The 24739-nt window shown below is 44.0% G+C and overlaps 5 protein-coding genes across 8 annotated transcripts in view; 2 read left to right on the plus strand and 3 right to left on the minus strand.

Annotated features, from left to right (window-relative positions):
• LOC126557160 (zinc finger protein 853-like) overlaps positions 1–6012 on the minus strand; it is a 379636-nt gene extending 373624 nt beyond the window's left edge. The window contains exon 1 of the mRNA XM_050212838.1: positions 6009–6012. The gene's annotated coding sequence lies outside the window, so the exon portion shown is untranslated. The remainder of the gene's footprint in view (positions 1–6008) is intronic.
• LOC126558885 (heme oxygenase 1) overlaps positions 1–10355 on the plus strand; it is a 536918-nt gene extending 526563 nt beyond the window's left edge. The window contains exons 2-3 of one of the 3 annotated variants that reach the window (XM_050214967.1): positions 9523–9636; positions 9709–10355. In XM_050214967.1, the coding sequence (XP_050070924.1) occupies positions 9540–9636; positions 9709–10355 (744 nt within the window). In that variant the 5' untranslated portion in view covers positions 9523–9539. Of the gene's footprint in view, positions 1–9499; positions 9637–9708 lie in introns of those variants that run through there. The other 2 variants (XM_050214968.1, XM_050214966.1) reach the window with 2 other exon arrangements.
• Positions 1–24739, plus strand: part of LOC126557548 (vacuolar protein sorting-associated protein 45) — a 221311-nt gene that overhangs the window by 148773 nt on the left and 47799 nt on the right. The window lies entirely within an intron of this gene.
• LOC126558620 (putative tRNA (cytidine(32)/guanosine(34)-2'-O)-methyltransferase 1) lies at positions 7940–9081 on the minus strand. The gene is made up of 3 exons (XM_050214665.1): positions 8909–9081; positions 8167–8825; positions 7940–8085 (listed from the first exon to the last, which is right to left on the minus strand). The coding sequence occupies exons 1-3, from the start codon at positions 9027–9029 to the stop codon at positions 7942–7944; spliced, it is 924 nt and encodes a 307-aa protein (XP_050070622.1). The 5' UTR covers positions 9030–9081; the 3' UTR covers positions 7940–7941.
• On the minus strand, positions 12705–21940 carry LOC126556716 (mucin-3A). 2 transcript variants are annotated; one of them, XM_050212159.1, is made up of 8 exons: positions 20946–21940; positions 15175–17182; positions 14124–14458; positions 13966–14062; positions 13688–13894; positions 13195–13610; positions 12938–13121; positions 12705–12864 (listed from the first exon to the last, which is right to left on the minus strand). In XM_050212159.1, the coding sequence occupies exons 1-8, from the start codon at positions 21938–21940 to the stop codon at positions 12814–12816; spliced, it is 4293 nt and encodes a 1430-aa protein (XP_050068116.1). In that variant the 3' UTR covers positions 12705–12813. The 2 variants fall into 2 exon arrangements, with proteins under 2 accessions (XP_050068116.1, XP_050068117.1); XM_050212160.1 differs by having other exon boundaries at positions 14124–14437; positions 20946–21029.

The raw sequence follows: 24739 nt of genomic DNA on the forward strand, positions 1-24739 counted from the left end.
CTGTAAAGGATTATCAAGGGCGACACGATCAAAGGGTGGCGGCAGCAGATGTTTCAAGCCGTTTTTCAGAGTTGGAAGACGATCGGTAAATGGAATACCCTTTTTTTTGTATAAGAACGTGTGGTGCGTGTGTGTATTTTGTACTGGAACTTGATCTCATTTATTTCATCTTCTCAATGACGGCATCATCATATCATTGGCTAGAAGTAACCACAAGAAAGAATTTTCTTCAGTCCTTCATACCACCAAATCCAACCGTTGTCTAAAACCAGTCTTGCAATTCGTCACCGTGACCTGATCTTCTTTAAATTTGCATTAACTTTCAACCTCAGGCAAACACACAAAAGCACACGCGTGCACAGGCAAGAATCCAAACAGGGGGTCGCGATCATACCGGTACGATTTCCAGGAAGCATCCACCGGTTGGACATGCGTGCACTAATGTGTGCGGAAAATACTGCCCCCAAGCGAACTGACATGGCAAAAGAAACGACAACGAGAGGGCAGAAAGAATATCCACCCAAAAAAAAAAAGTGGCCATCCAGCCAGCCAGCCACCACACGCCACGGTAGAACCGGTTACACCGTGACGGATTGAGGCAGGGCATGACGAGTGTTCGTGCGGCACTGTGGACATTATTTGGCAAGGCAGTGGTCTATGTACAACATGGTCAAGGAATCGCACTGCCAAGAAGGATAATGATTTACCCTTGTTTTGGAAGGTTCCTGAAAGAATGATCATATTTTGATAGGACGCAAATTCGATAAACTGTAAAATTGTTTCATTCATTTCCATAATGACGGTTTGGCCTTATTGTTAAATTGTTAACTTTGATCAAATAAATGAGAATTCTAACATTTAATAAAAACATAATACTCTACGTCTTCAATTTTGAAACATTATACAAGAATTTTGTCCTTAAATGACTTAACGAAAATTACCAACACTTTAGCCAAGAGTGTCATATTTTTTCTCAACTCTCTCTGGGCATTGATGATCAGGTAATATTAGCCATCAGTCAGTATTAGAAAACCGGATAATAAAATAAGGTACTCTAATTATGATTCAAAAAATATATGTTGACCGCTGCTGAAATCAGCAGAGTGGCTTTTCTTGAATGATGAACGAGTTTTGTAGAATAATGGAAATTATATTCAGCGAGCAGCACGATGGTAGAAGCGACAGTTCAACATCGATTTCTATAGCTTGAAATTTCCCGTAGACCAGGTCCTTTAGATTCCAAAGCCCTAAGTGGTAAAATAATCAGGGCAGGATTCGATACCCTTTCCTTTACTGTGAAATTTGGCACCGCTACCTATGCCTGTGCCACCGGATCACCCTCAATATATTTATAGTTCATAATTATGTTTTGCCATTATTGCCAGTCGAAAAGTAAGAACTTCTCCAGTAGAATTCAATTTCTGACTTGACTTTTTTGACTATAATTGACACTTGTAGATCTTGTCTTGCCAAATCCATATACATTCGTTTGATCAATATTTTTCTTCAGACCGTACAGCTGCTTCTATAGAACATCGCCTCACAAAAACTGCATTCGGAGACAAGCTTAAACTTACTACACCTAATCTTTACTTTATGCAGCAAGATAGCACAGCCCCAGCGAGTGAGTTAGGTGCACAAACTGAAGCGAACTCACATTTAGAACCTCTGTGTCTCGTCTTCTTTGTCTGCCTCAGTGCTATTCCGTACATTCTGTCCCACCAGTTGCTTCAGGCAACGGTGGCAGGCAAAAGTCAGCTCTAAATAACTACGAAAACCGAGAAGAGAGACCCGAGAACGCCGATGTGGTTGAATTGCAAATGCATCTCTTCGAAAGAGGCTGTAAACTGGAGGCTTACATCGTACACCGATGGGCATTTTTGCATTTCCCCACTCACTGCTTTCATTATATTACCTTTCTTTTCCTTCCGGAACGTTCATCACACACACACACACACACACACACACACACACATATTGCAGTGCAGTGTGATTGGGGATGCAACTGCGACTCACGCACAACCCCTAACCCTCACGTCGCACAGCAAGAACGTCAGTCGGAGTCCAACTCCAGCCCCGGCCGCTCTAAGGCGGATCGTACCAACGTATTAGCCCGTGAGCCAAACCGACCGACTGCCCGCCCGGAGTGAACTATCAGTGGTCATTAGGGGTGTGTGTGTGTGTGTGACTGGAGGATAATTTCTCGTTTTGTCTTTCGGTACTTCGGCCCACTTGTCTTGCTTCCCTTATTTTTATGCCTCATTTTATGTGTTCTACCTTCAATCTGCCGCTTAATGCATGGTTGGAACTTTTTTTTCTCTCTCTCTCTCTCTCTCTCTCTCTCTCTCTCTCTCTCTTTATCTCTTAAACTCGGCAGCAGCTCATGCACCCCGCCGGGATGGAGTTTCATTCTTCAGTGTTGCGGTTCCACCATTCGGGCATTCGCGAAACTGCGCGAATTCAATGAACTCGATGATGGTCCAACCGACTCGAACCGACGAACAGTTCCGAAAGCGATGTTGGAAAAGATGAAGATGATCGGTCAGACCACATCTGCATCATCCCCGCTGGGAGTACGTTTTTCCACGATGCATCAATTAATTAGGCACGTCCCACATGGACTTCGGCGAAATCCCACCAAGGGGCAACAGCAACAAAAGCTCCCCCTCAACAACAAAAAAAAAAAAGGTAACGCAATAGGATGTGGTCCAAAGTTGGTGGTGCGCCCGGGGATCCGTTGAAATTATCCAAATCTTGATAAACATTCGAAAAGCGATTCATTACCCACAGACACAGTTGTACGTTATTATGTCCGATGGGTGGCGAACATGTGCTTCCCGGTCAAAGAGAGGAAGTAAATGAAATTACCTTCATAAAGAATACCTAGTTGCGATGGAAATAAAACCACGCAAACGATAAGTGTCTTCAGCACTTAACCGCTTATTGACCGATTCCCAATTTCCCACAAAAGTTCAATAAAATTATGAAAAAGATAGCAAAAGAATTTTGAAAGCTGTGCAGCCTCAGCCGAAAGGAAACTTCTCCAAACAAGCGATAAGCCTTTCATCAAATAGCTCTGCTGTAGTTAATCCGATAACGTAAAATGATACAGACGAGAGAAGGAGCGCATCGAAACAACTTTGGCAACCGACTGGACTGGAGTCAAGCAGAAGCAAACACAAAATGCGTGTTCCCGCGACCGATGTGAACCCGCGATGATGGAAGCTTTAAGAGCACGATGCAATAAAATCAAATGATAAACAAAATGTCAAAAGCTTACACGTACACTGTGACGAGGTTGATAAAAAGGTGGACACGTACGAAGTCTTTTGGCACGACGAGCAGGAAGCATTTGCTCAGGGCAAACATCGAACTATAACGTAGGAAACCGTCGAAAGACAAACACAATAATAGTAATAATAATAAGGATGTAATCTAGATAGGCACACACGGGGACACACGAATGAACGAAAAACCTTACCATTCTAAACGCTTGATGATGGAAGAATTTAGAGAATGAGAAAGTAATAAAACGATGAATACAACAAACAAATAAAATCGCGAACCATCTACATCAGCCAAAATAGGAATGTACAGCGAGCAAATGGGAAAACAAAAACAACAAGTTTAAATCCCCATTTTATCGTCTCCACTTTTACACTTTTGCTTCTAAGGCCACATAAGCATACATGTATGTGTGTATGGCTGTGTAATGTGATAGATAAGTGAGAAAAGCTATATATGAAACCGGTAACAGCAACATACCACCCTCCAAAAGATTGGTATGAAAAAGCGAAGCACAAGCGCGTAAGGAAACGAATGGAGCAAAAGGATTGAACGAAGAGAAGAACGAAAAAAAAAATCGTCAAAAGCCCTCCACACCACAGACAAAAGAACGCACGTTAAATGATCTGGAATTGCAAGAATCGGCTTCAGGCGCCGAAAAGAGATGATAGAAAGAAGAAAATCCGAAGTTCGAAGATGAAACAACTGTTAAGAGTAATTAGCACCGGCAGAGTCTTATAGTCAGGGTTCCTGAACCATCATCATCATCAACAGCAGCAGCCTCACTATCTGCATCTACATTTGAGCTGGTTATGCGCATTGAGAAAATCAGACTCTTTAAGAATTTTGATAAGAATTTAACCATCGTGAAGATATCGTATGTTTTTTTTAAGGTTGATGATGGATTATCGAATAACTGTTTGAGTAAACAATTTGCATGTTATGTTGCAACATTTTTGGAAAAATATAATTAGGATAAAAATCTCTTTCCTATACACACAAATTCTAATGCAGGAGCATTAGAACAAATGTGTGAGGGACTGCCAAAAATGTTCACTTTCCAGATAGGCAACATCTCAAAAAAATTTTACTGTATGCTATCTGCTTACAAATAATGTTAATAATTTCTTTGCGGTTCGCAGTTTACCTTTGAAGATCGAGAGGTCTGCAAACGAGATCTAGCGTTGTTGTCTGTCAATCCTTAATCCCAGCTGTCCTGGCGAACTCATCAACGACACACCATCCCAATCCGGACCTGCCATGTCTCCTCTGTCAATGCGGATGGTCTAAAGAGTCTTTACATGCTGGGTCTTCCGGTGCCATTCTCATGACATGGCGAGACTGCGCGATAGTGAGAACGAACACGGGTCCAAAAACTCTTCTAAGCATCTTCCTTTAGAACGCATCAGTAGAGAGTTTCGTCAGTTTTGGTCAACGTCCTTGTCCAAAAATGTGGGTACTCGGACGATAAATGCTGTGTACAGTCGCACCAGGTGTTTTACGTGGACTAGTTTGCTCAGACTGTAGTATGACCGTGTAGCAACAACCCTTTCACGTAACTCAACATCGATGTTGTTATCGGCACTGACTTTTGAAGACCATATAGGTGAAGTTTTGGACGGCTTCAAAAGTGTAATCACCTATTTGTACATTACCCCAGCGTATATCAGTGTTTATTAGCAGGGCGCATTTTTATTTTCACTTTATTATCACTACGTTCTTCAATAAGACATTCGGTGTCGCCTGCTTGACCCTTTGGTAAGTTTCTGTTACACATGAGAGCCTCAAATCAATGTTGATATCTATTCGGAGTTGTAGGAAATGATCTCCGAAGTTTACACCTCCAAGCCTGGGATGGACCGGTCTAGCTCCCATTTAAAGAGAAGTCAGACGAGAAGTCCCTTCTACCTGGCCCTTGGTGGTAGTAAAGGATCCTGGGAGTTTTCGTTAATTTTTATGAGATGTTTCTTTCAGGATGGAGAATTTCGTTCATCCATAAAGAACGTCCTGGCCGTATAATATCTCTCAATGACAATGATTTACTAAACGGTTAGAAATTTCACCATAATCGATGATCGTCCTTTCACGTGACATTGAACGAGATGTTCAAAATAACAAATCGAAAATGTTACCGAGCAAAACCATTTGCAGGTGAATTGTCGAAATATTAAACTGGGGACTGTAAAGAAATACAGCAACGGATTAAAGCTTTTTTTCGTAAGATCGGCCTGGTCGTATTGCTTTCTGGATTAAAGCTCCTGTCCACAAATTTGGTACAGTAAAAATAAAAATAATAAAAATAGATAAGATTGATAATAATGGCAGGTGCTGCGATAAGTGGTGCGTGGGAAAGGGACAAAGACTTTAAACATGAAAGCGTTCATCATGATTTATAGTGTTACACAGTAGTGCAATGTGAGAGGGTCATTTTAACATGAATCATTATATTGTATTGATTATTACTATTATTATCTTTTGTACAAACACACACATACATGAGACAGATGATACGAGCGAAAAGGATCATAAAAAAGCAGTTGGAAAATTAAGTTCATCACTACTGTATGTATATTAACCACCATTCGTCGGTGGGGGTCGGGTTGAGGAAAAGGCGGCATGATTTTTTTTTTATGTTAATCCGGGATAGGGATGATGGCTTCGCTGTTTTATTATTAGTGTTGGGTCGTGAGCGAAAGAGCTAACTCAATCGCTCCTTGGGCAACCCTTCGCCCCATGCTTTTGAAATGGTGTCCTCTTCGTAAAAGCTTACATCAGGATGGAGTTATGGAGACACAACCTCCCCTCCACCCTCCAGTCACGCATATGAAAACTTTTATACTTCTGGTGGACCTCGCGCTCGTTTCCAAGTTCCCTAGTGAAGGAACTAGCGTTACGCTTCACTCATTGGAAAGAGCTACATGGCCCATCACTAATTATTATGCACTGGAAAGTCTCATTGAACCTTTTTCCGTAGTTGTTTTTTTTACTCTCGAAAGAGTTATTCGAATATTTTTACATTCTTAATTTGTTTGCACTTATTTATGAAATTGTATGCTTTTGGTGAAATATTTTTTCAGCTTATCCTCTCGCTTATCCTTTTTTCTGTTTTCTTTTTCATTTTGTTTCATTTTGCTCACATGTTGATTGCAGTTTTTTGTTGTTGCTTTCTTTCATCCAAATGCATTCCCCATCCGATGGCATGCTGGGTGAGCCATTTGTTCGGTAGATCCAAAACATTAACCTCGCATCAAATCACATGCAGAATTTTGCATAATGAGCAAAAGGCTCAGGTAGCATATGGGAGAATTTATTTTTGCTTTGCCCCTCTCTCAGCAACTCGATGGGAATGTCGTGTTTTACAGGTGTTAATTGGTTGTTTTATCATGCCCGGGTGGTGTCCCTTACCCTACACTTTTCTCCTCGATCTGCCGGACCCGTACCGGGTGTCAATTACCATCGGCGCGAAAAGAAACTGTTAAGATGAAAAGAAAATTGCCAAAAAAAAGCCAAATAGCGAGTGCAACAACAAGGAAGAAAAAAAAATTAAGCACACACGCTCAGAATCCATCATTACCCATCGTAAGCGGACGCAAAGCAGTACCAGAGGGGGGGGGGGGGGGGGAAGAAAAAAGAAAACCGTGCGAATTGTAAAACGCAATCGATCCGGAGACCATTGTGGAAGGAAACATTATCAAGCCATCCAAAATATCAACCAATTAAATTGGGAAAAATAGTATGTATGCATATGGTTTTGGACGTGGCGTAACCATCACCAAGCTTGCCCCCGCCTGGCAACCACATTTTGTTCCGCATCCGTCCTCTGTATACGTTCAATAGCGGTTTGCAAATTAAAGCGTGTCATATTGTTGTTTCGTTCGAAACTGGCATCCTTCAGTGTGATGCACTTATCAATTCAAATGAATTTTGTAGAGCATGAGGGAGCCGGGTTGATGCAATTTACAATATCGCATCGATATAATTCATCGGCTGTTGTCGTTTAAATTAGCATTACGTGTGTAAATTGTTGTAATAAAAAAACCATACAATGGTACTTCCCGGCCCAATTACTATAAGTGCCGGAAACACTTGCGTTTCGATTAACTAATATCACACTGCTAGGCACTTTTGGCACATCGAAACATTCCTTTTTGAAAGTAATTATGCAAATAGGAATGTGTCCCCCTCGTTCTAGCGAACTGTGAATATGTATCATTAATGTGAACTGTATGGAAATTGCGTGATACAAGTAAAAAAATAAACCACCAACACACATACACACAATTAGACTTCCGATCCATTTAACAACCGTTGCTAGATGTTCTGCCCTTCATGTTAATCGCAATCGTTATCGAACGATCAGTAACGATTAAAGCTAGTCATGTGAATGTAATTGGCATTCCCCGGGAACCTAGCTTCTACCTTGAGTTATGACTGTTTTGATGGGCCATTTAATTCTCACGACACTGTGTTGTGGCCAATCGAATCGATCGAAAGGTTAATTGTTAAGCACCAATTTTGAGCCATAAAAAGGATGCTTTTCCATTCGGATGATAACACCTGCGCAATATCCAAACCAGAACTACCAGGAATATGTGTGATTATAGTGTGACTTACTGTTCTAAATGCGCAAATGCTTCCAACACATGGTGATTTTATTTAATCCTTCTTTTTGTCCGCCTCAACCTTAATGCTGCCATGCTTAAGGGAAGTTGTCTTCATCCGCTCCAGTACTTCGCTATAGGCCGGTGCTAGTGGTTTCTGAACCACATCCCGATACTCGTAATCCTTTTCCGGGTCAATCTGTGCCAAGTTGTGGCAAAGAATTAGCAAAAAGTTTATGTAAAGATATTACCCTACATTGCATTATTCGGTGCAACTTACGTTCAAGCTGTACGACATGTCCGAATCAAACTCGCGCAGATCGCCACATACCAGAAACGGTATAATGGCTCGATTGACCGGCGACTCCGTCTGCATAGCAATCTGCCGCACATCGTCCAGCATGGGATTCATCATCTGCGGAATGTAACCTTCCGGTGGTCTATAATCCTGACAAACCACGAACGCCTCAATGCTGGAGTTTCTCGAGCTCGGTGGTTTGGCAATCGTAACACGCTCGAAAAAGATTCTCAGCTGCGAGTACAACAGCGTCGTGTCATTGCCGCGAAAGATTTTCGCCACAAACGTGCCACCCTTTGTCAGCACATGGGTGGTAATGTTGAGTGCGGCCAGCAGCAGCTGCGACTGAATGTACTCATCGATATCGTGCAGCCCGGTCACATCCGGCGCACCATCGCAGATAACCAGCTGTGCCTTTTGCTGCTCGCCAAAGTGTTCGATGATCGCTTCCGCTGTGCTGAGCATCGTAATGTCACCCTGCAGCTGTATGATGCCTGGCAATGGTCCCATCGACTGTAAATCTACGGCGATGATTTTTACCTCATCGCGGTCCTTCGGGTCGCGGCTTTCGTACAGACGCTTCGACAATACCTGGCTCCAGCTGCCCGGAGCGGCACACAAATCGACGGCTCGTGTTACACCTAAAAGCAAAGGGGCACAACAGAACACAGCAATCGAGCGTCAGGTGTCGGACATTCCATCGGAAACAGTGCGGGTGGCTTACCTTTGAAAATGTGGAAAACCTCATCGATGTGAATCAGCTTAAAGGCGCTACGGGCACGCCATCCTTCCTCCTTGGCAAGACGGTAGTAAATATCTCGCTTATCCTTGCTAGTTTTACCCATTTTGTAGGATGTTTTCAGCAGAAAACGCACGAATGGAAAACAACGCTGAGGATGCTGTACTGTACGCTAGCTGTGTCAACATTGACAATTCAAGCTAAAGCACTAAAGGTGCGATTACACGTTAAAATGCCGAATTCAATGTATGTATTTCATGTATGTATGAAATGTATTTTCTATTCGTTTCTCTCAATAACTTCTAGAATGCTGGAAAAATCATTTTAAAACCATGATAAATTTATTACTGAGCTCATATTTTATCAAACTGCTTCATAAGCTGAATTGTTTTACTTTAAAATGTTCGCAATCGAGCTGCCATTTGCACAACGCTTCGCTCCAATGAAAACGCTTGCCATGCGAAACGCTTTCTTTGTTTACATTCCAAAACACTTTGTCAGCCGGCCGCATAAACAAAAGACCAGCTGATTCTTTGTTATTGTCAATCGTGTTTTGCGCATCATCGTTTCATTATCAGCTTGGCATCGAATCTCAAAAGATACATTGTGCAGCGAAATGGCACAAACTGTGCCCTTTTCCAAGCAAATGCGCTTAGCTACGAGAGACATTCACAGTGTTAGTGATGCTCTTGTTAACGCCAAGCTAGCATTCGGTAAGTGTGAGCATTTTTTCGTTAAGCCATCGTACAACTTGTATTGTTAACATTTAATCACTATCCCGGCAGCTCTCTACGACAGTCGCGTCTGGGCCGAAGGGTTGCTCATTTTCTACGACATCTTCAAACATCTCGAGCAGCATGTCCCGCACGATTTTCTACCACCGGAAATTCATCGAACGGCACAATTTGAGCAAGATCTACGCTTCTTTCTTGGCGACGGATGGCTCGAACGACACACCCCAAAGCCGGAAGTGCGCGCTTATCTGAATCATTTGCATGAAATTGAACAGGAGAATGCAAATCTCCTGTTAGCGTACGTCTACCATCTTTACATGGGCCTGCTGTCCGGGGGTCAAATACTACAGAAGCGCCGTTCACTGGGACGTCGGATAAATCCATTCCGCAGTGCAGATACAGCTACGGTTGAAGGAGCGGCCCTAACAACATTCGAGAATCACAGTATTTACGAGCTAAAGCAACATTTGCGCAAAATAGTGGACGAGTTCGGTGCACGAATAGACGACGAAACGCGCCAACGAATGTTGGAAGAAAGCAGGAAAGTATTTGAGCTAAACAACACCATCATCAAGACGGTGGAGGGCGTCGGTTCGGCAAACGTGCGTACCGTGTTGTATGTTGGAATGGTCATTGCGGCTCTCATTATGGCGCAATACATTTTGCGAAACAACGTGGACAGCAAGCAAGATCGTTAAACGTTACAAATCGAATTTTTATGTAAAAAATATGATTATTTAATAAATACCATGCTTAATTTCGGACTTCCAAACAAACAAACGGCTCGTCTGATTGTATCATTTTTCTTTCCGAATAATATTTTTCTTCTAATATAGCGCTACCAACGGCTGGAGGACTATAGTCACCAGCACAGGCACGCTTAGGAATTATAACATCGAAATAGACTCTAGAAAGGTACCGGTCCGGATGGTGCGGTACCCACCATTGCGTTTGCCACCACGCAAATACTCATAACCCCGAAGTAATAGCACCCAAACATTTGCGATTATTATGATAATATCGTACCCTCGCTCCTAATAGTCGTGGTCACACGTTACGTACGTGGTACTGCCTGCCAGTAACGTTCTATGATAGCTGCTTTCATCTACGAAGCACCCGTAAACGAGGTGGTTACCTTTACCCCGGATACGGATACAGAAATCTCTCTTTCAATTGCTCTTCATTACCTTAAGTGTTCAGCCTCCGATGGACATTCTAGTTGGTAGTGGTGACGGTGTGGTCCAAAACAAAAATCCAACCGTTGCGTTATAGTACGTTTGTTCACCAAAAATAGGATAAATACTGCACACAAAACCTATATTGTGTCACGATAAATTTGAGCTGTTTTCAATTCATTTGCGCCAAACCGATCCAGCCTTTGAACAAACGACATCCTTAAGCCAATAGGACAGAATATCAGGTATGTGTAGATGGTATATAAATATGCAACACACATTAGTTGGAGCAAATGTACAAAACGAAAAGCGAACCATTTTTGATTTTCGGTTTTACAAATTGGAGAACTCGTGCTGTTAGTCAGTGATCAATCGGGATCCCGCATTTGTGCTAAAGCTATCGTGCCACATTGCTCGCCTATCACCCTGGGTCTTGTGGGATGCAAAGAATTCTAGCTTCACAAGTTCCTGAAAAAAAAAGTTTCTTCATCCCCAATTTGCCATAATTTTAAATTTGTCTATACTTCTAGTCCGTGTATAATAATAGTAAGTGTGTATCTTCCGTATTTCTTTTTTTTTTTCGGTGTAAATATCCCGTAGCTAAAGTATCACATTTCTAATCAAATCTTTCGTCAGTTAGTTCAATTCATCTCTCGGTGTCAGGATGCATTAGAAATCTTCTAACCACACGCAGGACAGGCCAAACAGGGTCGGTGGGAGAGAGATCACGATCGGATGGGACACTTTTCTCTTAATCTAAATTCTTATCCTAATCCTAACAGTGTCATAAATGATAAATGTATTGAGTTTAACTGCTCCATTATGCCCTATATTGCAACAAAACAAAGTGTTCCTACCGAGTTCTCTCTACCTTTCCCGTACCTGTCGACCCGGTTAATTCTTCTCAAGGTTGGTCGATAGGTTCCTGGTGCCTTGGCTTTTACCGCATTGCAGTCCATTCTTCTTAGCTTACGTTTTTGAGCTGATCGTTAAACGATTCGGTTAGATAGTTTTTTTTTCTCTCGCCTCTGTTACTTCCTTTTTTTTAGCTAAACAAACACCTATCCTACTTTTAACAGAAACAATCGGGAAACATGTCCTCTCACTTCTCCATCAGCGATCGATCTCGTACGACACAAACAAAGGATAACACGATATACATACATCCGGTGTAGCGGTTTGCTTCACACGTATAAACAAAAACTCGGACACACATGGGTCACAAAAACGGGATGGAAAATTGCTAATGTGTGCTTACAACAGGATAGGATGAGATTTTCATAGTCTAGGCTAACCTCCCTAAAACGACCTCCATTTTGACGGAATGTTAAGGCAGCGCGTGCGAACCTCACTTAAACGCGTAAATATCCAGATACAGACTTACGCCACAGAGGAGCAAATACTTTCTTGTTCTGCCTCTTTTTCGTTTTATCTGCGCTTAGGGATGATGAAGGATTATCGCGATTTTCTCTAGTCCCTGCTAGAGATTAAAATCAAGTATTATGAGTAATCCCGACACCGAAGCACGCGGCAGAACGGTGATGCTAACTAGCCCCTGCTAACAATGGGCAGATAAAGCAGCCAGTCAGCATCACCATCCAGCTACCGACGGTGTCTGGTCAGTATCGATCGCGACTCGCGACTAAGTTAGTGTGATTGTACAAGAGGGGGAAGATTCAACAGAAGCAGAGATTGATGTGAACCTTCAGGAAGGTACAGTATGATAGTAGATTCCACACTTTTCCTGATGCATTTTTCCTGGTGGACGATGAGTAGTGTTTCCTTGTGGTACAGCACTTAGGCTGGCAGAAGTTTGTTGTGTGCTGCTGGTTTTTAGTCATAATATGTCCTTCTTCCTCTTTGTCGTCCCCCTCTAAAGTCGATCGAGTCTTTGGAGGATCGTGGACCGTTGAAACTCAGCTCATCTTCATCCGAGTTGTGTCGAACGTACTCACAATACTTGATTTTAAATGAGTCTTTCCTATGTCTCTATGGTTGGTCCCGTCAGCTTGGTCGCGTACACGTTTGCTACCTGCGAATATGCAAACCGAAAAAAATCTCATTAGAAGACTTCCCACCGCAAAAGCGTAGATCAGCCCTCATACCCTGTAGATCAGTTCGTACTGTTCCCGTGTCCGGACAGCGCTGGCTCGTCCTCGTCGTACGTAGTAAACGATTTGTGGCAGATCCACCGTACGCGGTGGCACCTCTAGTAGACGCAGTGCAATGTCACATGCTACCAACGTTCCGGTACGTCCCGTTCCCGGCGAGCAGTGTACTGTGAGTGGTCTGCAAATCGGAATAGAAGCAATCAGTCACCATCAGCTCTATCTCCGATCCTTCAATCGCGCAACCGACTTACCCCTGAGTTCGTTGCAATGACTTGTGTTTGTCCATGGTGCCTCCGTTGCTAACGATGCTGGACGGTTCCTTGCCCGCACCCGTCGTACCATTACTAGTGGCATTGTTGTTATTGTTGTTATTATTGTTATTGCTAGTGGTATTAGTGGAATCCGTTCCGTTGGCAGCAGCTTCCGGCGATTCCTCTGTCTCCTCCGCGATCGTGGCAAATTCGGCCAGCTCCGAGGGGGAAAGTTTCAGGTAGGTGCGTGCCTCCAGCAGCATACCAATGATGGATGATTCGTCGATCGGGACACCCGTATCCGGCCACTGATACCAGAAGTGCATGATCTCGCGCAGATTATTGCTGGGCGTGTGGCGCATGTGCACCGTCGAGATTGTGTACTTCTCCTTGTTTTCGCGATTTTTCAACGTGAGCTAAAGTGAAGAAACAAGTTATTTGAATAGAGTTTAGATAGGAGCAAGTTATTTGTCCCAAAAAACGACGATCTCACCTGGAAATCTCCAAATGTGCGACTATTATCCAGCACAACCGAGGGTGGCAAATATTCGGCACATTTTTCCACCCCGTTCTCACTCAAATCCGTCGCCATGATGATCACCTTCGAGTTTTGTTCCCATACCATGCGCCAGAAGTCGTTGGTTGTGTTTTCCATCGGTGCTTGGCAGGCAATGTAATAGTTGGCCGAATCCTTAGGACCCTAGTTGTGCGATCAATTGTTTTATAGTTAGAAATTGATGATTTAGAAAGTAGTCTTTAAGGAGTCCTTACCTTCACAAAGTTGGCATTTATGTACTCCGTCTTCTCATCATCGTTCATGCGCTTCAAATGAACACGCGTTTCCGGTAATGGAACTACGTTTGCGTACCTGGAAAAAAAAGCTTCATTAGTATCAATCCACACATTCGTCCTTATGAATCCCAACTGACCGATTCTTATCCTCGCATCCTTCCGGCACCTCATCCGCACGGGCCGTCACGTTCGGGATCTCCTTAAACTCGTCATAAATTGCCGTCTTGTTGTGGATGATGTTTGCCAGCTCGGCCACCGTCAGCGGGTTGGTTTTGAAGTTTGGATCCTCAAATGCCGAATTTCCGTACGAACGTTTGGACATCCGTGCCGTATTACCCTTCCGGCGCACACTATTGTACACGGACACATTGTCCAGGCTGTACGCGTCTAGTCCAACCGGACGGCAGCGTTGTCCGTACGAGACCTGATTCTGTCGCTTGCGGAACACGATCTGCAACGGTGGATAGTACATCTAGATCAGCGCAAGCGTGCACCTGTCTGTCCAACGGTCGGCAGGGTTAGGAACCGGTATTTACACTATGTGCACTCGTTCATACTCGCATACATTTCATAAAGGATAAGGTAGATAGTAAATAAAGTTCAAACTTCCCCTACTCCTGAGTGGTTAGAATTTGTATAAAAATGTCTCTGAAGAAAAGAACCATTTGTTATATGTATATGGTTCTTTTTGTGCTCAAATCAGCAGGGACATATTTTTGTATTAATATCGATAAACCTGGTAACTGATTGCTCTAGGCTATAGTTGAGCTTCATCAAACACAAATTTCCAAATTAAACAACGAGTATAGATGGTAGATAGTTTTGTACATGTTTTTTGGTTAGTATTTTCAATTGTATACGAACTTTCTTCATTTTAATTTAGTATTTATGATGTTTTAAATATGTTTGCGTCGTATAATTACATTGACACTCATAAGAAAGTATATAGATTGAATAGATCATTCGATAAATATGGATGCTTATCAATCTACCCAAAAAATGCTAAATCAAACGTCCCAATCCCTTTAACCAATTCTTAAGGAAACGAATAAAACACTCATTTTAGCCATTCACTCTCTCTCTCTCTCTCGCCTATCACAACTCATTCATACTTTTGCGTCACTCAGACACAGGTCAGCAGACTATATATATGGTTCCTTGTTTGCACTTCCGCCCAAGAATACTTACGAAAGCCGCAATCAGTAGTAGCACCACGATCACGCTCACAATACTAGCCACCACAGCCACGACCACACTGTTATCCTCTTCCGCCGCTGGTTCACCCTGAGACTGCTCCGTCGTACCGTTAGTGTCCTGCTTTGGCACACCCTGTGCCGACTGGTCCGTCTGATTCTGACCATCGCCCTGTGGCTGATTGTTACCACCCGTAGCCGGCACATTGTTCAGCTCAATGTAGTCCTCCTCTGTGACGGATTCCTCTTCCGAAAGTTCGGTAGTCGTCATGGAACGATCAATCGTGCGACGGGTTGTGTACGCTTCAGCCGAAACACCGACCGCTTGTGCCGAGCTGAGCTCCGTCGTTGGAACGGATGAAGAAGTGGTCGTCCTGGTTGTTGCTACGATCGTCGTTGAAACCGTATCGTACACATGCTTGTCTTCCAGCACGATCGGAACCTTGCCTCCGTCATCTGCGGTTTCTTCGGTAGTCACCTGAGAAACGGAATCGGAACGTTCCGTCGTTACACTCGGCTGACCAATTAAACTTTCTCCGATAGAAGCATCATCAAACTCGACAATGTTCGTAAGTGTTGCGCTGGACAAGTTCGGCACAAAGGTTGTAACACTTGCAACTGTTGAAGTGGCAGTCACTAGTGGTTGTTCGTCGGTGCGATTAAGCAGATTTTGAGTGACATCAGAAGATTCCGTCCAGTCCTGGTCCACTGGCCGAGATGGCTCGCTGTTTGCCATTGTGGTTGTGAATGAGGATGGACTACCCATGTCCGTGCTTGTAATTTCTTTCATCGGCAAGTCGGTAGTTGTCATGGCGGCGAGATCTTGCTGCAAGGTAGTTGGACGTCTTGCCGGCATCGTACTAACGATGCGAGAGATCATGGTCGTTAGCGGTATCGGAGGCGTAGTTTGCTCGGTACGTCTCAAAATAGGTGACGCAGGAGCGTAGGTCGTTACCGGGACGTCTTCAAACATACCAAAGCTAGTGCTAGCATCCGATCGTTGGGTTGTCGTACTCGTGGTACGAATTTCCGGTGTATTACGAACTCTCGAAGAGACCTCCGTTTCGTCTACATCTTCGCTGACCTCATAGGTACGCCTCGTGGTAGTAGCAACAACATTTCCACTCTCACTACCAACCACGGCCTCATTCGCTACCGTAGTGCTAGTAGATCGATCTTCAAATTTGAAATCTTCCAACTCTTGTCCAGCACCAGCAGACTTCTCGGTCGACGGGACAAACGTTGTGTCCACTACATTCGCGTCTTCCGCTTCGGTAGCCACACTCTCCCCTTCAACAGCAGGTCTTGTTGGTGGTTCCTCCGTCACAACCGCGGTTAACCGATTCTCCTCGCTTAGAACATCGCCCCCCTCGACTGTTGGGACCTTATTGGCGTACGTTCGTCTGTCCTTCGAGGGCTCATCGGACGCTACGGTAGAGCGCACGAACGAACTATTTGCAAAGTCCGCTTGCTGCATAATGATTGCCCAATCCATCAGTTGCTTCAGCGTGTTGTTGGCTGCTACATTCTCATTCTCGTCTCGTACCGTTTCGGTGCTTTCGCTCACCGCCTGTCCAACGTCGGACTGCTTTCGCTCCACCATACGCATGCCGGCCAACGCCCAAGCAGCACCGTTCGGCAGGTTAATATCATTGTCCTCCGTTGTTTCCTCATTGAACTGATCCAAGAATTTACCCTTCTTGGCACGGGATGGCATCGTACCGGCCTGCGTCTGGTTACGTTCCACCTCATTCGAGCTTTCCTCGTATGCATTCGTTTCAATCTGTGTCCTTTCCACAGAGATCGAACTGTTTCTTTCCACACTTTCGATCACGCGAGCTCCACCGACAGAGGACTCATCTTCCGACTCTTCAATCACCGTCGGAACCGTGGTCATCACCAACGGTTCCTCCGTAGTGAGTTCTCTGTCCGCGTTATCGAGCGATACCTCTTCGACAGCGGCATTTTCGTTCCCTTGCGAGATGTTTGATGGTGCCGTGTACCTACAAGAAACAAAAAAAAGAAGGTTAACGGTGCAATCAAATCTGCGCAACGTTTACAGTTTCCGTCCGATGCAGTTAGTGGAAGTCCCGTGATAAGGGCGATTAATTTTCGAATGCATCACAGACTGATGGGAATTGTTTCTTCGGTGAAATCAGATCACTTCTGGTAATGGCGCCATTAGCGATAGAAGTGTGTGGAAGCAGTTAGTAATAAAAAAAAAACCATCACCACAAACGGTAAAGACTTTTGAAGAGCTTTTGATTTTGGTTTCCAATAATGATAGGGCTCTGGTAATGATAGGGCTGCAGGAAATAGAAAGCTTGGTGGATACTTGTCGAACAGATGGGCAGCAGGAATTTTAAACAGTTTCTGATTGACCAGCGTATTGATTAAATGAATTGAATTACCAGAAAGATGGTTATTACCTATCTGTTGCTCTCCGTTTTGAGGGGTAGAATTTTTTTATAAAACAAATGCTTGCTGTTTTGTGTTATTAAACTAACAAAAACAAATTTTCAGCAAATCGGCTAGGCCGCTCCTTATTAAATCAATATAAGGTATATAAAAAAAAATATAAAAATATAAAGTAAAATATAAAAGATTATATCTTCTATGGCTGCCTTATCAATATGATTGTATTTTTTTTTTCAACACAAGCGGTGTTGACAATACGGCATTGGACCGTCATAATCAATTGTAAATAAATAAAAAATAAATATCTTCTAAGGCACCGCAAAGATAAATACTTTGTTCTTAACAGCAGAGTCATAACACTTTTTCAGTTTTGTTTTGAAAAGGCTTTAAAATAAAATGAAGCTAAAGCATTAAAAATGTTTTATAAGTTTTATTATTTTTAAGTAGATACTGAGCGACCTTTAATCTATTTATTGACAAATTTTGTAATTAAATATTCTACTGAACGCTGTTGAGGTCAGTTCAGTGACAATTTAATGGTAAGCGGAAAAGAAGTTTAGAGCCCCTCTCACATTGAATCTGCTGACCGGCTGGGAAGGTTCTTGTGGTTTCGGAGCCCCTGCTCACTCCGCTTACCACTAAACCCGCCAGTGGGTTAACTGGTAGTCTTTGCTCCGTCACCTAGCCATTTTAGCGATCCTCACATGAACTGCTTCGTTTCAAACATGGACGACGAGTTTTGTATGTCAACGTCCATCTTGTCAAGGATATTCTTCACTGTTTAGACGTAAGTTCTTATCCTTGCACAAAGTTTTGAAATCACAAAACCGTCAGAGAATAAAGCATTAATTTTCTCACAAATCACTGCTTTTAACGAGGTCCTACAGCACTGTTGCTGATCATTCAGTCTCACATTACACGTTTCATCTTTCACCAGGACTGAGAAAACGTTTTACGAATCAAAGCGAAAATTATGTCCTCACGTTTTCCAAATTCTTCTGTCAAGGAAAACCAATTTTCAATAGCAGTTTCTTGACTTACTAACTGATTAACTGTGTAAGATTCTCAAATTGAATGCAATGGGAGTAGCTCAGATAATTATGTCATATTCAGATGTAACCACATTAACCTATATTCTAATGCGGAGTGTTAGCGGAAAATTTTTAGAACAATTGTTGTATGTTTCCTGGCATAGAGTGGATGAATCGTCTTATTGAGATTCATATCTTTAAGCAACACGATAGACAGGTTCTAGTTGAATTAAAAAAATCCATATCGATCTCCCAAAATATGCCGCTACCAACAAACTCAATCTGAACCAACTTTCCAATCCAAATTTTAGTGTCACAATTAAATGCAACCTGAACGAGTGCCTCTGTTAACACGAAACTAATGCAATTAGACGAATAATCAGAACAATCTTCCATCCGGACCGTGCTAATCAAGGGCATACGCTGAGTAATTTGGTGGCATACTTTGCTCACCGAAGGCTCACTGAACCATAAAGAAATCATTAAAATAATACATCACATAACATACATAACGTACAAAAAAGCAATCCTTCACAATACGCCTTTTCTGTTTGTAACGATAATTTATCGTCGAGCAAAAACAGAAACCAAAAAAAAAAAAATGCTAACCCAAACTACGCTACGCTTTCCCAAAAAATACTGCACCACACACACGTTTCTGGGTGGAAAGTGTTAGCTTTTGTTTTAGATTGGTTTTCGCTTCGTTTGCCTGCCATTCTGCTCCACGCGCACTACAGCCAAAATGTGGGCCACAAACGCCGACCGAGAAGGGAATTAAGTACACGAATACACGTCCAAATTAATGAAAACAGAACAACACGAAACAAGCGCATCGGACGGATGATTGTTGTGCGCTAAATTTTATCATAATTTCCTTTTCAATTCCGAACAACCCCCATCAAGGTGTGATGCACATGAGAATCCGGTGGCCACAAAATACCAACAATCTTAAAGAGCCTTCTGCCAGCACTGATTTGTTCGATACTGGGTGCGATCGCGATTACGATCGGGTTCGTCTTCTATGGTGCATGAATCGAACGCACAGCATAAAGAACACTCTCAACAATCATGATCGGGTGCCAAAAGTGGCTCCAAACAATAGGCCAGCGAGCCGGAACCCAACAACAAGAAATACCTAAACTCTGAGTGAAAAATTGGGATCGCACCGATCTCGATACGAATCGATCAGGCAGAGTAACGCATTCTCCAGTGCGCCTCTGTACCGCAAAGCACTCACATGCAAGCGAAAAGAAAGCACCAGCACGATCAGTGTGGTGTAGAAAATTAACTTGGAAAATCAGCGCATGATTGAGAAATTGGGCGCCGCGGCAGATAACAGATCAGTGTACGGGGCAGTTTGATCGGAAAGCACTTCGGGTGTAAATTTGGGGTGTGCTGGTACCGATAGTTTTCGTTGGGGAGGTGTTTTCTTTTCTTGGTATGGAGGATGTAGGAAAAGCTACATGCGAGGGAGAGAAAATTGAAAACCCGACCACCACAAACAAGCTTCCTCTGACGCACGGCGCCGTGTCTCGCTTTCACGCCTTCGTGCTCAGGGCTCTGTAGCAATCAGAAGGTGTTGGAGTTCCATCGTTTTCTATCGCAAATCGGTGTGGGCCGGAGTCCGGACAGAGCAAACAATTTTGATCCCCTACGTCATTCCGGGTGGAGCCACCATTTTCGTAGCCGAAATGCTCCTATTTTTTCGTACTTTTTTTTGGGTTTGCTTTTTTCTCTCTGTCTGTCTCTCTCTCTCTCTCTCACTCTCTCTCTCACACACACACACACACACACACAATTCCACCTGAAGAAGCTGACGGGAGGATCGAGGCCACGCGCACGCCATAGTCGCAACGATGCGTTGTGTCGGGAAAGTTCGGCTTGAAACGGTTTGGAGTTCGATAGGAAATGAAATTAGACGATTATTGTTGTTGCTTTAACTGTGGCGCTTGTACTCAACTCAGCCCTCTGCCTACACCACCCGGACCCGGACCACCGCCGCTAATCATAACGGTGGTCGATGTTTAATCATGAGCGTAAGTGCCGGCACTCGGGTTGCTCTTTCCTACACACACACACACACACACACAAAACGAGGCCGCACGAAATTAGTAGTGAACCATCTGGCGCAAAAGAAATAGTTACCAATGCGCGGGAAAGCGGCGTGAAAAACAACAACAGCAAAAAACTGCAACTGCGATGGCCGAGAGCCGCGATGATGGTGATCGATCATTAGTGCCCTACCGAAAATGAGGCCCCATTGTTGTTATCTCCCGGTGGCCCGGTGGCCGCTGGTATTTGCCTGTTGATCACTTACCTACTTAAGTCGACCCGTTCGCCATCGTCGGTACGATTGGAGCTAGGGGCGTCTAATGTTTCGACGTCTGGGTTGGCGCCGGTAAGCGGGACGGTTGTGACGACATCCTCCTCATCAGCTCTGACCTCGGTGGTGGTTTCCTCGGCCTGTGAGTCCTGCTGCTGCTCTGTGCTTTCAGGTCTCGAACTTTGGTCCGATTCGCCCGACGGTTCCGATTCCGATGTCCGCAATTCAAGCGACGAGGATCCACTACCACTGCTAAGACTTTCGCCCTCAGAGCCTACCTCATTTGGGGCATCTGAATCATGGGCTGGGGCGGCTGTTGGAGCTGGTGTGGTAATTTCATTGTTTGCAACCGATTCGGCCGATGGTGCCGTATTCACCACCGTCACCATTTCCGTTGAATCCTCACTCTTATCCGACTCGTCAGCGTCCGATTGCTGTTGGCTGTTGACGCTTAGCGATTCATTCGTTCCTTGGGATGATCCAGCACTTGCGCTATCTTCCTCCCCTGTACTGGATGAATCTCGAGCCACGGATTCTTCAGCCGATGGTGCAAGTGTAGTGCTAGCATTAGATTCTTCCTCTTCCGTACCGTTCGATTGCTGTTCCACCGTGTCCGAAACGGAAGATGTCAACTCATCGTCACTTTCATTTGCAGATGAAATGACGGCACTGTCCGAATTCAAACCATCGGCCGGAAACTGTTCGAAGCGATCGTTAGGTCGTGGTGGAGTTGTCGCCACCTTAGCGCCCGTATCCTCATCAGATGGGACCAAAGTTGTCACTTCCGGTACTAGCTCCGTTGCAGATCCTTCTGCAGCGTTTGGAACCACCACCGTTGGCACGGATTCTTCTGCCTGCCGGCGCACGATTACACGTGCCTTAACTAAGGGTGTAAAATTACTTAGCAGCACTAGACACCCGACAAATGCCACCAATGTCACGTATCGTGCCATTCTGGACGGTTGTCGATTATACTGTTGTTCTAACATCTGCTTTCTGGTTGATTCGGCCCGTTAGTGTGGGAATATTGATACCGAAAACAGAACTTTCGAGCTGTCCACACCTTCTTCACTCACAGAAACACTACTCTACAGTGTGATGCAGTAGCACTCGGTGAGGTGCTGGTCATTCTTTCTCTGTCCGCTTCTAGTCCACTGGATGGTGTTCACTTTCTTGGGAGCACTTTCCGTTTATAGTATTGCGAAGAATTTAAACCTACCGGAAGGGGGAAGAAAGAAAACAGAAGAACAATATATTATTAAACGTTTAAGGTCACTCTTGAGGTTTATAAATGTAGTTAAACATTGTGTCGTTTGTTTGTCTCAATGTGAAAACTTTAAGCGAAAACACTTGTAACAACACCAAACTCGTCCCGGATGATGGATCCATCTGCTACAACACAGATTCTCTCTTATGTCAATTTTCGTCTCCCATGACGATGACCACAACGACTGCATCAGCCACCGTCTTGCAATCCACCCGAACCCTGGCTCACAGTATCGCGTAACATTTACTTACATCCGTGCGAAAGTAAAACCTTCCATGGGCGATCATTACACCAAGCTTCTCATCTTCGTGATCGACATCTTCTTCACCCGTCAGTCTGGCAGCGTCTCGGTTGACGCTCCCATTCGGCATGGTAATGGTAAAGCCATTAGTAACCGATCGAATAACCGGCGACTGGGATCGAATGTTTTCTTCGCATTACACACTTTCACTGTCATCCGCCAGGGTGGAAAATTCATCTTGTATTAACCGATATACACGATCGGTGCGTTCAGTTAAATCAAGGAACGCCCCAACCACCAGATGATGGGGACTAACGGCATTGGAGCCGACTCTTGGTTTCTTCATCGTTACGGTCAATGTTTTCCTATAACCGGTTACGAGATGCATTACTTGTTTAGGTGTGCCCAGGGTTTTTGCACACCGCGCTGCATACGAGCGATTCCGTCAATCCGGATGTAGGCAACACGACATCACGGACGTCCGACAGTGCCGTTGACATGTTCAAACCCATGTTTACTACGTCTACGATCATTGCCTTTGGTGGGGAGATAACTCCATTCATTGAACCACGGTTGTGGTCGTCCGGTGTGTTGTGCTGATAACGACCCTGAAAAGTTTGAACGTGATGTCTAGACTACTACGGCCGGAACTCCTTGAGCTTCCAGTTCCAACAATCACAAGTAAAAGCTTCCAAATTAAAACAATTTGGGGACAACTGTATGCCTGGTAACATCGTCATCATCATCATCATGGTCGGCATCGTTTCACGTACACGAATCTTGATCGTCGTTCCGCTGCTTACCGCGGCCTACTATGTAAAGCGTTGACAAACGACTGGCTCCCAGTAATTGGGGCCACACACTCGTGTCGCAGAATGACAGGGGAAAATAGCACATACACTCCCACGAACCGACAGCATCATTATGATGACGATCAGCGGAAATTTCTCGCTAGTACCGTGGTGCGGAAAATTAAAGCCTTCTCTCCCAACCCCATACGAGCACGGCGTTGACAGGCTGATATGTCATTACAATTTTTGCCACCCGAAAATTCGCCACCAAACTCTGCACGGTGCTTTGCCCTGTTTTATTGCTACCTTTTTTGTTTATTTGTATGCTTTATGGGTGCTGATTTGGAGTCAGTTTTCTAGCGAGCTTTTCGCTTTTCCGTTTAGGTGAACTTTTTTATTTGGCACCATTTTTAATTCAATTACAGCGTGGAGCTATAATACGCGTCGATGCATATCGTACCGTATTCTTTCAACTGGTGAAAAACATTTATTTTCGTTATTGAATTTTTTAATACAATTAAATCCTTTAAAAATAAGAGGCACATTCAAACACATTCGGGATCGTATAAGGATGATGATCATTCCAATCGTATAGGCAATTTAAATTCTCACACATCATGCAGCCTCACACATCCCAATTGGCCTGCTTCTGTCTAGTCTGATGGGTAAGTAGATGTGTTTGTAACTCGTTACGACCACACATCTTCATTATCTACCCAACCAGGCTAAACCATCTGGAGCTAATGGCATAGCAAAGTAATAGAACGCTGCATTAACCATCGCCTAAAGGTGTACGAGGCTTCGCATAGGCTCCAGGCCAAGAAACCAACTCATCATCATTCGTGAACATCAGCTCTTTTGAAGTTGTGCTGCGATGCTGTAGGTTCCGACCATCAGCTTCTTCACCGCGAATGACAAATGGCGTGCAACCCGCCACCGACGGCCATTACATTCACGCCAGAGGTGAAGATTATCGCGTGCTCGGAAAAATCACATAAACCACTTCAGATGCGATGTGCGCGACTCAAAAACTGGTCCAGATTGGGATTTTTCTTTACATCTTGCAGCTTCAAAGTCCGCACCCGATCCGAGTGCCGCTTTTTCGCCATTAATTTAGCTTTTTGCTTAACGTTTAAAAAATATTTACTTCTTACAACAAACTCTCCGCCCGGAGGGTCGGTTGGAAATGGAAGTGCGAGAGATGTTTTCTTCAATCACACTTTTCTCACGCATCCATTGCCGGGCTGGTGGAATAAAATCGATCATTCCTCGGTCGCTACTATTACGTCAGCTTTCCGCTGGATCTTCCGCTGGCTTATTATAAATCCATTTGGCAGATCATAATTTTCGCACCAAACCCATCATCTACCTCACTTCGCTGGCAGAGAAAAGAGAGTGCTTTCTCTGTAAGAGTGAGGAACATTTATTATGAATTGCCTGTTCCATTCGATTGATTCCTATTCGTCTTCACTTTGTCGTCGATTTGTGT

This window comes from Anopheles maculipalpis, chromosome 2RL (genome assembly GCF_943734695.1).
Source record: "Anopheles maculipalpis chromosome 2RL, idAnoMacuDA_375_x, whole genome shotgun sequence".
NCBI lineage: Eukaryota > Metazoa > Arthropoda > Insecta > Diptera > Culicidae > Anopheles > Anopheles maculipalpis.

Coding starts and splice junctions, on each gene's coding strand:
- LOC126556716 (XM_050212159.1), bottom strand. CDS start 21,940: ATGTTAGAACAACAGTATAATCGACAACCGTCCAGAATGGCACGATAC. Junction 17,183..20,945: donor GAACGGGTCGACTTAAGTAG/GTAAGTGATCAA, acceptor TGTTTCTTGTAG/GTACACGGCACCATCAAACA. Junction 14,063..14,123: donor GGATGCGAGGATAAGAATCG/GTCAGTTGGGAT, acceptor TTTTTTTTCCAG/GTACGCAAACGTAGTTCCAT.
- LOC126558620 (XM_050214665.1), bottom strand. CDS start 9,029: ATGGGTAAAACTAGCAAGGATAAGCGAGATATTTACTACCGTCTTGCC. Junction 8,826..8,908: donor GGTTTTCCACATTTTCAAAG/GTAAGCCACCCG, acceptor CTTTGCTTTTAG/GTGTAACACGAGCCGTCGAT. Junction 8,086..8,166: donor ACATGTCGTACAGCTTGAAC/GTAAGTTGCACC, acceptor AACTTGGCACAG/ATTGACCCGGAAAAGGATTA.